This window comes from Pundamilia nyererei, unplaced genomic scaffold, assembly GCF_000239375.1.
Source record: "Pundamilia nyererei isolate P.nyererei 1_Seehausen unplaced genomic scaffold, PunNye1.0 scaffold00020, whole genome shotgun sequence".
Lineage (NCBI taxonomy): Eukaryota > Metazoa > Chordata > Actinopteri > Cichliformes > Cichlidae > Pundamilia > Pundamilia nyererei.
In genome coordinates, this window is record NW_005187421.1 from 2,981,397 (window position 1) to 2,996,974 (window position 15,578).

Here is a 15,578-nt window from a genome sequence, read left to right on the forward strand (position 1 = left end):
TGTGTGTGTGTGTGTATAATTTCTCTTTGCTTTTTTCTTATGAGTTTCTTTCCATATTAACCATGAACAGATACAAATGTTCCCTTTTTCCCTCATAAATTTCCCTTTTCTTTCTTGTAAACTGGCAAGTGTTTTCTAGAAAGTTTATGACTTTAATCTTAAAAAGTCCCTTGATTTTTTTTCTTACTTTCGCTAAGGAAAAAAAAAGCCATTTTCATTCTGGACTTAACAACAGACAGCATAGTTTTCCACCTAATTGATGAGAGAATTGTGAGCCGAGCATCCATCGCACCCACTGTGGTCATTAATGACATCTTCAGTGGCAAAACAAGTTTTAAAATCTAGCTGTGAGGGAACAGAGTGCACTGTTTTCCTTCAGATCATTAAAGTTTTCAATCCCCGCTGTCTTAACATCAGTGATGCTGCCTCCATACACATATGAAATACTAAATATCACACACGCATGTTGCTCTTTCTGTTAATGTCATGTCTGAAAAAAGGTTGTAAGGAGCATGTCTTAATGATAAAAGCCACCATTAATGGATGAAGTCAGGGGTGTTTAAAGGTTTCGTTTTTCCTCTTAAAGAAAATTGTTATTAAAGCAAAAGTTATAGTGGGTATTTGCGGATTTTCCTTTTCATCAGTGATATTTACATTTGTGATACATTGGCCATCTCCCATTTGTTTGATAAGTAAAATGGGATTCATTACTTTAACATTCTCTTTTTACACATTGGAGCTAAAGGTGTACGTAAGCGGCAAACTCTTTTTTTTTTTTTTGGCCAAATCTTCATATGAATTTCACTCACCAATAAATTGGCCCCTCTGGGTATTCACTTTAATTCCTGGAGAGTGGGATATTGTGGGGTATTGTGGGTTCTGGCCAGATCTTTGGTGATTTGTGTGTGAGTGTGAGTTCGCTCTTTTGATCACTGCCTGGACTAATGAAAGCAGATACAGGCACATGGGAGTCAGAATAGGAAAGCTGAAACTGTAGATACTAGTACAGATGTAGTGTAAAGAACCATGTTTCGAAGTGAGCTGAGCTACTGCTGCTTTTTTCTCTCATTTCTCGTGAGGAAGAATTTGGAAAAGAAATAAAGTTTGTTCTTAGCGTAATTTTTAGAAGTTGGCCAGCAATTAATATTAACCATTCCCCACCAACTGATCAAATCAAATATAGAATAGAATAGAATTCAACTTTATTGTCATTGCACATGTCACAGGTACAGGGCAACGAAATGCAGTTTGCATCCATCCAGAAGGGCTTTAGCCATGATATAGATATATTACAATATATATTCGCAATAATATAGATATTACAGAAATGGGTCTATTATGGTATGTTATAGTGTACACAGTATGAAGTATGTTATGAATATTCTATAACTATAAGTATGTACAGGCTGTACATCTAAATGTGTTTACGTAGAAATAAGATCAAGTTCAGCAACATCTAAAAGGTGTATTTCAACTTAAGTTAACCAGTGCAGACAAGCACAAAGAAGTACACTAAAGGCTTTTAAAACCTGAATTAATAGTTTGCTAGAATTTAGCAGGATAAAGGTGGGTACACCAGTAATCACTGGGACCCAGGTGTGTCTCAGTTTTCGTGCGTGCAGTTCAGAAAGATGATAATAATGAAGCCAACAAAATTCCCCTCAATTCTTCTGCAAAATCTTTAAAGCTGTAATTTAAAGTTCCTGCAAAGTCCACTCAATGCAGAAGCTATCAGAAGCAAACCTTTCTCTTTTTTCTGTTTCTTTTTGCTTAAATTTTACTTGTACTTTTATTCATGTGTTTGTTTTAATGATGGCTTTTAGGAGTGCCATTACAGAGGGCACTCATTTACTTGAGTGACAGGTGTATCAGCTTATTATTCAGGTCTTGTTCCGCCATCGTGACTGCCAGCAGTGAAACTAAATCTTCAGAAACTGGTTGATGAAGTTGTTTGTTTCTAGTTTAGATTGAAATGTATGTTTTAAAAAGCACCGTCGTATCCTGATCATTTAGTTTTCAATATGTTCCATCTCCACTGTTGAAATACTCGGGACAGACACATATTCATACAGAGTTAGGAGTAATTGTACCCATCATACCAAGCGGACCCTATAAACAGTGCTGTATTATAAATAATCAAAACATCATTTTGTTGTTATGCCTCGTCAAGGACAGATTTATGTATGGCCGCTGTGTTTAAAACTACATCTGGAAACTTTTGAGTTCTATTATAATAATTTGCATCAGCTTTTTTGAATTGATCTTTAATTGTAATACATTAATCTACAGTAGCTTGCAATTTTATCAGTGAAATCAGCAAATATTTGTCTGATAAATGTTTTTTTTGCTGAAGAAATAAGGGACGATAAAAATGGAAATGTTCTTTTAAAATAAAGGCAACTCATAACTAATTACAATCAATGAATAAATGGACTTGCATCACTGGTGGAAAGTAAATGTCCATGTTGTGGGAGTATGACAAATATACAATAATGCAAATATTGTGGGGACAACTCATAAATGCACAGTAACTCCCATGAAATGGCTATTGCAGAATCTATAGTGCATAAGGAGACATATACTATATGCACTGTGTGTTTTGATACAGTGCATTGTTTGAGTAAAATTAATAGAGACAGTCCTAATATCTTCTGCAACTGGAGAGAGCATGGTAGAAAAAGTATTTGGATCCTAAGTAAGACTATACATAGTCAGAATACACAATTACACTGTGGCATTACAAGCAGGGGTGTTTCTGGGAGGTTTTTTGTACATTTGACATTTTTACTAGAAATAAAAACCAAACAAAAAGAATGAACTATTTAAATATATTTTTGGTTACAAAAGTAAAGAATTGTAATTTTAGTAGAAGTAAATATCCTTTGTTGAGGGTTTGCAAAGCAATGGAGTTAGAACATGTCAAGCAGTGGACTGTGACTGTCCATACTGCTGGTAACTAATAGGCTTTCACTGCATGTAATATTATTTAAGATTAAATAGTGGGACACTGTCACCCCAGGTCCCCCCCTTTACTCAATCCCTGGTTTCAAAAGGGAGAAAAAAAACATTTGCACACCATTTGGCTCCTATTTAATAATTTTAATTCTTAAAGCATTCCTACAAAGGCAACGTCTCAATCAGTCGTATTTTCTTCAGGCACACATACCTGTCTTAAATTGGATCCAAATACTGTGAAGAGTTTCCTGTCGTTGAATACATATTATGATTTTCTTTTTCTTTTTTTTCCTTTTCTTTTTAACAAATTTGGGCTGTTACCTAAAAGATTTTGCTTCAAGGTGTGCACACTTTGTCTTTTTTACTGTTTTTATTGTTGTGTTATTTAGAGAGTCTAAAAGTTTATTTGCAATGGCCTTTCCTAGATATGCCTTTAAATAACATAAACCTGGGACATATACACGATAGGAAGAACGCAAACAGTTTTTTAAAAGGCAAAATAACAAAACTTAATAGTACAGTGAAGCATCATAATAATTATGGAAGTTGCATCAAAGATAGATTTAAGCACAGCAAGCACGGCCTGGTCGTGTGATATTTTATGAGGTCATCATTTGTCTTAATCTACAAGGAGTATTTTAGCATTTTAAGTGCTTCAGTAGATTAGGTTTCCCCACTGCTGAGCAGCGTCCTGTGTCCTCTCACTTTAAGTTTGCTGCACATACCCACTGACATTTTCTTCATTGTTTAAACTTTTATATTTGGACCACTGCCACGCATTTTAAATTCTGAGTATGTGGCTCCGAATTTGTACTCTGTTGTTTGTGTGGCCTCTTGAACTGAGTGCCTCTGTCATCCCTGCACCATATGTGCCAGTATTTAACTACTACACAAATTGTTGAAACATCTCTGCACAAGAGATGCCAAGACAAACTTGTATACAGTACACTCAGCCTAATTCTGCTTGATGAGTGAAGTAATTCAGATGGCAATCCGCTGGCTGCCAATAATGTGCACTAGTTCAGTCCCCCTGTCACTCATGTTGGTCTGCTGATGGTACAAAAGGACTCCCTCGCTTCCCTCTTGACTTGCTCCACACAGAGATGTGACTGGAGATAGAATTATGCATTTTTCATGAGGCTCCAAATGCAACTATGCTCACTGCTTCTGCTCAGGCTGGGCTATATTTTGCTCTGTCGATACCTTCAGCTTTTTATGATTTGAATGCTCATTCGTGGTGTGGCAAACAAGCTTAGCGAATAATCGTGTGTTTTTAGACGCCCTCATATAATTGCTGTTTGGCTTTTTGTTTTTAACTTTCTTCTCATTTAAGATCTTTTCTTCCCTCCTACTCATACTGTAACATTATAGCTGTATTTCAGTTTTTCTAATGATTTGTATGGGGTCAGTCCTTAATCTTTTGTGCACGTATTGACATCTTGATCACTCTGTACATATACGCAGTTCATAAAAGTATAAATTATGGATTGCATCTGCAGATTTTGGCTATAGCTTTCAGACAGTTCTCATTATTTTTGTAAATGTTCTCTCCAGGCCAGGCCGTTATACATACGTCGAGGAACATCATCAAACCCACTCAAGATAGAATAAAACCGAACGGTGTCTAAATTTTAATGAAATGACAAAGTAATACTGATTAATTAGCTCACAAATTGACAAGAGTGTGAAATGAAATCCAAAAAAAGCTTCTATTCAGGTTCAGGGCACAACTGTAGTAACAGTGTTAAGTAGGTGCATTTATGACTGGAGGGTGTCGATTGTGCATAACCAGTGAATGCCAATTAGCCTAATTGGTTGTAGATAATTCGTTTTGTGGATTACAAACATAAAAATTAAGTGTGTGTGTGTGTGTGTGTGTATAGATATAAAGTAAAACTATACTTTATATAACTCGTTTTTACTTTTCATTTCTCTGTTGCTAACTTTAGGCACAAGACCCTCAGGTGCTGGAACAACTGTCCAAAAACATCACTCGCATGGGCTTGACCAACTTCACCCTCAACTACCTCAGGGTAAGTACTGTGTGTGTGTGTGTGTGTGTGTGTGTGTGAATGTGTATGAATGTGTGTGTGTCTGACAATGTCTATGACTGTCATTCTGCTTTTTGTTTTTCTTCTCATCTTGTCACACTTGATGCACACTGAGGAGCAATTCTTGTCCATATTTAAACACAGTAATTCATGTTTCTCATAATTTCTAAGTATCTTGTATGCTTAGACTGAATAAACTTATATATTCATGTTTTGTCATCGTTAATGTGATCTTTTGGCACTATTACATTATACGGGCTACGATTAATCTTTTCTATTTGCAGATATATTGACTGTTTGAATATATACGTTTGACTTGAACATCATTTCTAGACATCATTTCTGTTTCCACTCCTCAGTTATACTGTTAGTGCAAATGTACCTATTTTCTCTTTTTTTTACTAGCTGCTGCTGTTATTTATGTGCTGAACACAGTGAAACTTAAGCGTATAATTTCAAAAGTGCATGGCATCAAAACAAAAAGAAGTACTTATTTATTCTTTACTGTCTGCATATACGTGTTTTTGTACCTGACCGCAGCAATATAATTTACGGAAATGGGAAGTATAAGCCGACTGAATACATTAGTGATTATTTCACAACGCTCTGTTTGTGTTTTTCGACACCACAGTTGACTGACAGCTACGATTTCCAAATGGGAGAACAAGAGCGAGCGGGAGAGAGACGGGGAGAGGGAAGAATTAATTGGATACAGAAAATTAGCATAACGTTAATGAACGCTCCCTGTTGAGACTCATAATTGTGAAATGGCGCGCGAATCAGGGAACGGCACCTCCGCTGCTTATAATAACTGAGTGAAGAAAGACACACAGAGGGGGTGAGAGGGAGCAGGGTGACTGTTTTTGTTTTTCTATAACAATGATCGTCGATACAGAAAGTAGCTGCTATGTGGCTGAAAAAGAAAAAAAATCAAGTATCTGTAATTAGTTGCTAAAGCTTTAGTTTCTGGTCTTTCTCTGTTTTGTTGATTCATTTGGTCAGTGCTTGGCAAATGAAACAACGATTGTGTCTTGCTTTCTGTTTGCTGACACCATGCATTTCATGGAAGAGGTTAAGCTGTTTGTGTCTAAACAGTCGCAGCTTGACTCGAACTGTGTCAGCCCTCCGAACCTCAGATGTATTTCAGAATACAGTGTGGTTTTATTTCAAATGGAACAGAAAATGTGAAACACAACAAATGATTTAGCGTTGTTTTGAGGTTTAATTGAATTTCAGTAATAATGAAAACAAGCTGCACATTATTTCATGTGTTAAATAGTAATATTTGCGAGAAATTTTCGGTTTAAAGGGGCGTCAGGAAGGCTGAAGACTCATTTATCCTGTAGCGGTGAATCTGTCTGTTTTCTATAGGTGCATAGATTTATGATCCCATTTCAGCTGATAAATGTGATTTTTAGGCTGCTTTTATTAGACAGTTTCATTTCTTATTTTTCACAAGAACAACTGCCAACTGATTTCCTTTCTTTCCAACACCCAATTAACCGTCTTACGATCCCTTTAGATTCATTGTCTGACCTCTTGTAGCAGTCCTGATATTCAGGTTGGGAATCACTGCTGTGTAGTCACTATTTTTCACTTTGCAAATGATATTTTCCCCTTACTGTTATCTGAAGGTGTCAAGGTAAAATACACCCTTTCCTCACATTAAACTAGCAATAATGTGTGTCTGGAAAAGACCTTTCCCAGTGTTTATCAGTCCTTCTAAAAGAGACTGACAGTTTCCTGGCTTAGGGGTTACAACCGGCCTTTCTCTTACTCACACAGGCACACACACACACTTTCTTTTTTTTTCATTTGGAGTATTTAAGCCTTTCCATGTATTGGAGCTGCCGACTTCCTACTATTCAGCCTGAAAATAGCCCTTGTTTTCAGGCTGAGAGCCAGGGCTTGTTGGCTGAGCTGGGGAGGGATATTACTGTGTCAGAAGGGAACTATCAGAGGAGAACATGGGATTAGTCTGCTACAGGGATGTTCACTTTACCTCGAGCGGCATGGCATCAAAACACTGCCGTCCTAACAGAGGGAAAAGCAACAGACGTGGTTATGTTTATGTAGGATAATTTGGCGTTAGCAGCTGAGTCTATGGTTGTTAGAATGACTAAGTTTAAAGCCCCTGTCTGGTCAGTGGTTTGAATATCCATCATGGTAAAACATGATTCCTGGTATTGCTGTCGACTTGAATAAAAGCCTCCAAAGCTATTGTAATCAAAGGAGCAGTGTAGATAACACATACAGCCCGTGATAAAAATCTCCTTCAAACTTTAAACTTTTCTTAGTTTTTCTTCTTCTTTTTTTATTCTGTGTTGCTGTACAGTACATCTGAAGATGCGATGAGCATGTTGATTAGAATTGACATCAGAATAGCAGGAATGGTGTGATGCTGAAGGTCACATGAGATCATTTGAGCATGCAGTGAATGATTAACAGTCTCCTTTCTCTCAGTAATGACTGTTAGAGTGCCCTTGAGCAACCTACTAGGCCACGCCTACTTTGACTGCAGCAGTTTTCACCTTGTATCACAATCTTATTGGGATACAGTAGAAACAACTATTCGTTTTCCAGTTGGCAGCACTATAGTTATGAAGCTGCAGTGGCCCAAATGACTGACACCAGACTGAAGACATTATTTGTTGTATGATTCTAGCATGTTATGAAATGTGTTACTTCAGTCTTCCTAAATGCATCTTGGAACAAAAGCTAGCAGCAGTTGTTTCAGTAAATGTCCAGTGGCAGCATATGATTGTGTTATATAGATAAAACCATCTAGCTATGAACATTGATAGGAATTAGAACCTGTAGAAGCAATTTTATGGTATATAACTCCAGCAGTGGAGTCCTAGAGGCAGTTTTCGCCACTCCGTAGCCATCTTGCTAACACCTCTAAGCAGTTATGTGGGCAATTACTTTAAAGTTGCTATCTAAATAAATTGGGAGATGGGCACTTCATCGGTCTTCAGGACATAAAAAACACTTGTAGGATCAACAGTAAAATTTGATTTAAAAATGCTTTAAAGTTTGGTAACTTTACACAAAATAAGTTTTAAAAGCTTGAATCCATGAAAGTTATGCTTTTATGTTTGAGTTTTAACTTTAGCTGTATAGTTTCATTAAAAGAGTTCAGAGTGCCAACTGATCATTGTGGCTAAAAAAATGCCAATTCATACTACAAGAAAATGGATACATTTTATGTACATCTCTCTTAAACTAAGAAGTGGATACACTAGCTACCTGCGTGGTAGCCAGTGTGAATTCATTCTCTACAGCATCAGTTATAACCGAGCAATTAATTGGCTCTAATATATAATTTGGATGTTTGATTGTGATATTGAAAACAAAATAAATTAGATAAAACAAGAGATAAAATATTTGCCTATGATGCTCTCATTTTGCTTTGGTTTTTTTTTTGTTTTAGATCGAGCATACCCTGGGGCACTTTTCAACTCTCCCTGAAAGTCCAAGCTGTTTCACTGTTTAGTTTAGCTCAAGCCAACATGAGCTTTTGATCAACAAGAAATATCTTGAAAAAGTTCATTTGGCGTCTCTCTCTGGCGTCTACTTTTGGTTGGTTGTTACTTCAGCTCTACTTGTGACTGCTGTGCTGACAGCTCTGCACATCCTGTCTCTTTGGCAAGGACTTCATTATGCTCAGAACGGAATTCCCTGCATTTTAAAAACACGTGTCTGAAAATATGAATGTGTAATAAGTCATGTGTACAAGTCAAACCATACGTGGAAGTAAGGCATGAAACACGTTGATATCAAAGCATATGAGTAAATATTATGTTACTTGTTTATTAAGTATTCTGCTTTTGTCTAGCCCCGGTCTGTCTCCAAAGTGAAGGTCTGCAGGCCAGCTTACAAGACAGGTTTTAAGCTCAAAAACACCCCCTTGTCTGCTCCTAAATCCCAGTGAAAACCTTGTGTACACCCCCACATCCACCTCTTTTTTTCTTTTTTTCATTTATCTCTTACATTTAAAGTTAAGTTTATGAAAGTACCATGTAAAAACACCCATTTTTCAATGTCCAGTAAACACACGTTTGTCGAGAATAATGTGAGCGATCAAGATTATAATATTAACCAAAATACTTCAATACTTAATTCTTTTTTCCCTTCTTTCATGATCTGTCTCCATCTCATCCTATCCCTAGCATCCTTGTCGGTCACACCACCTTCTGCATTTCACTATATTTACCAGCCTTCTCTCTTTTCTACATGATATCTCTGTCTTCAACATCCTTTTGCAAATATAGCCACTATCTCTCCTGTACACATGTCCACTCCACCTCAGCCTCACCTCTCTAGCTTTGTCTCCAAATTGCTCTACCCAATTACCAAAGCACTGTAATTGTGATTTTTTTCTTCTTCTGTATTCCACCAACAACACAACTGGCATAGAAAACAAGTTATTTTTTTCATTTATAAAACTTTTATTGCCATGTCGCTCACTTTTAATGTATTTTCTATTTCCTGCTTACTCTGTTTTTTGTTAACAATGTTCATCATTGTTCTCTAACTTTAACCAAAAAGTTATTGTAGTTATTGTAGTCAAACTTTGTGATGCCCTAACTCAAACAAAACCCTTTTTCCCTAGGAGGGACAAAAATTCTTTTCATTTATCAGTTTTCAAAAGCAAATTGTGCCACTGTGTTGATGCAGGCCTTGATCGGAAAGTGCTTATGTGAACGTGTTAAAGATGGCAATTAAGTATTTTGTTTTTGAATCAGCCTCAAGTTGTTCTGCGGGGTAGATTTTTCAGACCAGAATGTAATATAAGGTCAGAATCTAATTGTAGCCTGTGTCAGGAGAACATCTATTTCACTTAAGACAATTTCAAGTTCTTATAAGCAGTGCACTCCGTGGCTGCAAATTGCAACACCACCAGAGGGGATCTATTCCACATAGCACCTGCATGTGCAACCTCCAGAGTCAGCTAGTCCTGAGAAGTAAAGAACAAAAATATTCCATGTAGAAATTAACCAGTTTTAACATTTTGACTAGTTTGTTAGATTAACTGATCATTTTAATTTGGCCGTCAGTGTGAACGTGAGCTTGAATGGCTCTCTATCTCTCTTTGTTAGCCCTGTGATTAACTGGTGACCTTACCAGGGTTTACCTGCCTTTCAGCCTCCCTGTGACCCCAAGTTTGATAAGCAGTTTACAAAAATAGATGGATGGATGTTGCAGAACGTTTAATGCTCAATTTTTCCTAGACAGACAAAAGTGAGTCAGAAAAACAGAACCGTTTTATTCAGTTAGAGGATATGAACCAGGCTAGCTGACTGGAGTTTGATCCTAGTATTTTCCTGTGATTGGTTTAATGCAGGCAGGCCTGCAACTGGCCAATGGCTGTCCTCCAGCTACACCAACAAGCATCTGGATGGTTACTGCTGCTGAACAAGTTGGGCTGACCAACTTGTAATGCTATCCAGATGTTATCTGGATAAGCTTATCCTGATGTATTTAAAATGACAAGACGACCCCTGATTCCTCCTACAAGATATCACCAGAGATTTACAGTTTTCCCCTAGATGAATACTGTACTTAAAGTCTCCTTAAGAGCAGAATATTGTTGGAGGACAGTGTGGGAACGATGAGGCCAGTCTGAGTTGGCTGTGTCTAAAGCAGAAACACTCAGACACACACATGTCCAAGTTTGTGTGCATGAATTTGAATTTTCTATGAATTATAAACAGCTCAACAAAGACTGCTTATATTTAAAAGCCTTACCCTGCACATCATTCTATTTCTCTGTGAAACACTTTTTAATAGTAACCTGTTTTCTAAAGGTACTATATTAATAGTATCCATAAAACCTAGATTTACTGCCTAATGAATAACTCCCAATCTGTATGTGCATGATTAATTAGACAACAAACTCATCATTTTTATGTTTGTTTGTTCTTTTTACCTTAATAAGAACAGCAGCGGCATTAAGATGACAGTGTCTGTCTCCTCTAACGAAGTGTGTGGCTTGTGCTATTGTGTTTGCAGTTGTGTGTCATCCTGGAGCCCATGCAGGAGCTCATGTCAAGGCACAAGACCTACAACCTCAGCCCCCGGGACTGTCTCAAGACATGCCTATTCCAAAAATGGCAGAGAATGGTAGCCCCACCAGGTAACTACCCATTACCTTATACACAGATTTAGAAGAATGTGTTTTCAGTTAAAGCTGTTTTACTGTGCAGTTCATGTAATAATAATTAATTGAAAGTGAACATTTGATGTTCCAAGTGGCATTAACTCGATTGGATAATGACAACATCTTCTTAAATGTTCAGATCCAAGCCCAAGATCTAATTGTTTCCTCTACTGAGCTTTTAAGATTCTTCCTTTTAACAGCTTTTAATTCCAGCCCGTCACTCTCTGTGTGGGAATCTGAATATTTTCACTCAGAATGTGTTTTCATTGCATCATTTATGTTCCCAAATTTGCCATTATATGTCTTAATCCCATAAATATGTTTTGCCTGTCAGGTATATGAAATTAATCAGGATTCAGGGTTGCCTCTTGAATCTCAGCCTTGCCAATCTTAACGAGCCTCTTAGCTTTCTATGATTGATGTTTGCAGGGTGGTTTCTGAAAAGTACCAGGCTTAAATTGGCTGTGTGGTTCTTAAGCTGGAGAGAAGGAGTAAGCCGAGGTTTTTTTTGGGAAGGGGGGGTTTGGACACATCGGAGTGGCTGCAAATTACAGCAATGCTTAGCGAGGCGTGACGAGATGTCTTTAAAAACCAACACCAGTCAAAAAGCCTTTGACTCAGACCTGTGTAACTTTAATTAAGAGTGCTGGGTGTAATCAAACTAGTAGATCCAGCTCCCTGGCCAGCGGCTCCCCAGCGTCGACGACGTTCTTCAAAGAAAAGAAAAAAGAAAACAGAGAGGGAAAAAAAAACAGAAGGCATTTTATGAATATAAAGTCTTAGGGAAAAAAACAGACTCCTGTATTGATAGTTAATTGTGCTCATGGTATAAAAATACAGCTTAATATGAAATCCCCCGTAGCTGCTAAAGATTCATCATATACCAAATAGAGTTATTTATATATGTTTATTGTGTTATTTGGCTTGGTAGCGTTTATGTGGGAGTGCTGGCTCTGAACCGCCGTGTAAAAATTAAGTCTGATTCTTCCTTGAGGTCGGGGCTCTCAGTCCGCTTCACCATCTGTCTTTATTTTGACATCACAGTTGCCTGATCTTTGCAGTTTAGCTGGAATTGGGGTTTTCCTTATTGGTTGCGTGTTATTCTCCTTTTCCTGCAATTCTTCTCCAGCTTGGAAACTGGTTGGGATTTAGCCAGGAAGGAAGCCACGGGCGCATTTATGCTCTGATAAGTCCTTTTGGTGGAAATGGAAGCGATTTTAGTGCGTCACTGGTTCAGCATCGGAGGAAACCAGTCGGATAACAGAAATGATTGTCTCTGACAATGGGCCCGCTTTTCCTTTCTTTTCTTTTTTTTGCACACACGTCTGTCAAAGTCAGGAATCAAAAGAGAAGAAAGACTGATAAAAATTCCTCTTGTTTTGCCTCTGATTTATAGTTTCAGTTTTGTTTGTATCATGAGTCGCTGGTTGTTATAACTGAATATGAAAGCATCTCCCTTGGTGTGATTAGTAAGAACCTCAAAAAATGTATTTCATTTTCAGACATCTGTTTGAAGATCATAGCAGTGTTTTCTTCTCTCTCTTGAGATTAAAAGGAATAATGTTTTCTAACAAATGTTGGCAGGATTTGCAAAATCTTGTATTCATAAATTATGCACTACATAAATTATTTTGTTAATACTAGAAACACTAAGATCTCTATTTAACCTGTGCCAGTGCTTTATATCTTTTTTAATAATAATGGTTTAATAATTTAATTGCACTTTCAGGACTCGTGTATGGCTCATTAGTAGAATAATATATTTCATTTAGTTTGCACAGTGGTGCACAGTGGTTCAATAGCATCTGTGTGGCATTGAATGTTCAGTTATTTCTCTCCCATTTCTGTGTCGTCATCTCTGGTCTGGTCTTCTTTTGTCTCAAATAGTTTAAGAAATGATCCAACTTTCTGAGTAAAATAAAACTGATTTTGGCTCCGGTTTCAGCTGGACACCCACAGAACTTCAAAACGGAAATATTTCCCACAAATCACAAAAAAGGTATCTTCTCTCTTACATTGTCTATTGTCTGCAGCCTTTAAAGAAAGCAGCACCCTGGTGCTCACCGGGATGCACTGAAATATATTTTTGTGTGCAAGTTTTTCATGGATGCTCAACTGCATGTCAATAAAATAGTCCTCATACCTGTACTGAATTAAAAAAAAAAAAAAGATACAGGTTAGATGATGCATGTTAAACCATTCTAAAACAGAGTGATTAAAACTATACACACTCGTGCTCAGCAATTCAGACGAATGTGCAAGAATGCATACATAAAAGCATATTTAGTGAGACAAACACAGATGGGCTTTCTGCCTCACTAGAGCAGTTTTAATCTGATTCGTGCGATTGAGGAACACCACAGTCGGTGCTGTGCCGAAATCATTAACAAATTTACATTACGATGAGCATCAGGGTCCATTGTTGAGCATTTATGCAAATAAAAAAGGGGTTCTTTCTTACTAGTGCATGTCTTGGAAGATGTTAACACTCGTGTGGTTTCACCTCAGAAGAAAACAAAGCATGGGTTCTGTAGAATTTGCATAGCCCGTTTTTGCATGTGTTCTTTCTGCATGCGTGCATGTACTCTGGCCTTTTAAACATTTCTGTCCATGTTTTTTCTGTATCTGCATGTAACTCTGACAGTCAAAGCGTCTACTGTTTGACCCCACACACATATATACATGCACACTGCATACTGCGCACACCCCTACACCTTGTCTCCGTCTGTATGCATTATGTTCTTGGCATGGCCTCTGTTTCTCTTTGCTGGTCGCGCCAAAGCTGAGCCTGCCCGACAGACAACCACGAAGAGGAGGAAACGGAAGAACTCAGCCAGCAGCGCCAATAGCAGTGTGGGCACCACTGCAAGCAAGAAACGCAGCCCGGCCACCAACTTCAGCCTCTCCAGTCAGGTACCTGTAAGCATCAGCTCCACTTTCTCTCCTCTTTTTTTTTTTTTTGTTGCGAAGTCTTCACATGCAAGTTTAGAGGGTAACAAACAGGAAATTCTGAATGCTAGTGCAGCTATTAAGCTTAGATTATTTGCGCAAATGAGGGTAACAAAGGAACTAAAGTCTCGGTTCTGAGACAAAGAAACCCTGTGGGACGTGAATGAAAACATGTGGCCCCAAAAGATAAAGAGAAAATACATAAAATACAGTACAAGAGCAGGTTTATGAAAAACAAGTAAAAAAGGTGAATGAAACTCTTCTGCTGCTTTTTTTTTTTTTGCCGTGGGTTGTATCATGTTTTGTAGCTGCATACTTAATTTTTCTTGAGTATTCAGTATCTCAGAGTAAACTTTATTCTTGTCAGAATACGCATGTTCGAAAAGACCCAGCTGACCCTGTTGCTTAACCAAGTGGCTGAAGCCTGGAGGTTTAAAAAGGAAAAAAAAAGGCTTAAATATCAGGACCAAATGGGAAAATGTGGGTGGGGTAGGTGACACTTTGCCCTCTCTCAGCCACCACGCTTGAAATGCCCTTGAGCAAGAACCTGAACTCACAGCTGTCCAGAGGACTGGTGGCTAGCTGTACTTGCTTTCACATAAATGTAACGAAGACATAAACAAACAAGAACCAAGAAAAAGCTTAAGGATACTGATTGCTCTCCTTTGAATGAGGTTTCTTGTTTAAATCCCTGAAGTCCAGCAGATGTGGGATTACTGAAGCTGATGCCAACATCCATATACTATAGAACTATACTGTAGCTGCTTTAGAACAGTTATTTTTTAATACATACTCTTGACTTACTAACTTTTTCACCTATTTGTTAAACAATAAACTTTAAGCACCAGTAAATGGAAAATATCAGAAATATTGATAAGCCAATGTAAATTAAATGAACACAATTAAAACAAGAAGCATCTAAAATGAAAAAAAAACAATGTAACCAATAACAAACATGCTGCCTATTCAAATATGTGTTATTAACACATTACATTACATATACATTTAATCTATCAACATAATTAAACGTTTTTACACTACAGATATAAAACTTATGTCCAAAACTTAAAAAGAAAACAGCTTTCAAATCAACTTTGAACACCTTTACTCAGTGTGAAACTAATTACAATTGTGTATGAATGCCTGATTTAGCTACAGGTTTCCATAAAAGGCCACTTGACACAGTTAGAGGTTAAATAGCCTCTTAAACAGCTGAGTATCACACCACATGCTTGGCACTCCCCTCGAGGATTCAATGCCATTGTGAGAGTCTGCAAAGGCTGCACTGTCATTCCATACACTGCTTATTATGCACACACTGTATTATATTTACACTACAGCATCCAATTTACTGTTCTGTAGCCACACTGGTACACTGTTTTTCAACACACATTGCAGTGCCGTTGAGAATGCGCCAATTCCAAACATAAAAGGAATTTATTGACATTAAAGTGTCAGCG

General features: G+C 37.6%; 1 protein-coding gene across 5 annotated transcripts in view; it reads left to right on the forward strand.

Annotated features, from left to right (window-relative positions):
• The window catches only part of ldb2a (LIM domain binding 2a), a 105,429-nt gene that overhangs the window by 83,081 nt on the left and 6,770 nt on the right, over window positions 1-15,578 (forward strand). The window contains exons 5-8 of one of the 5 annotated variants that reach the window (XM_005726506.1): window positions 4,905-4,988; window positions 11,022-11,145; window positions 13,115-13,168; window positions 13,937-14,088. In XM_005726506.1, coding sequence (XP_005726563.1) covers window positions 4,905-4,988; window positions 11,022-11,145; window positions 13,115-13,168; window positions 13,937-14,088 — 414 coding nt within the window. The remainder of the gene's footprint in view (window positions 1-4,904; window positions 4,989-11,021; window positions 11,146-13,114; window positions 13,169-13,936; window positions 14,089-15,578) is intronic. The other 4 variants (XM_005726508.1, XM_005726507.1, XM_005726509.1 and 1 more) reach the window with 4 other exon arrangements.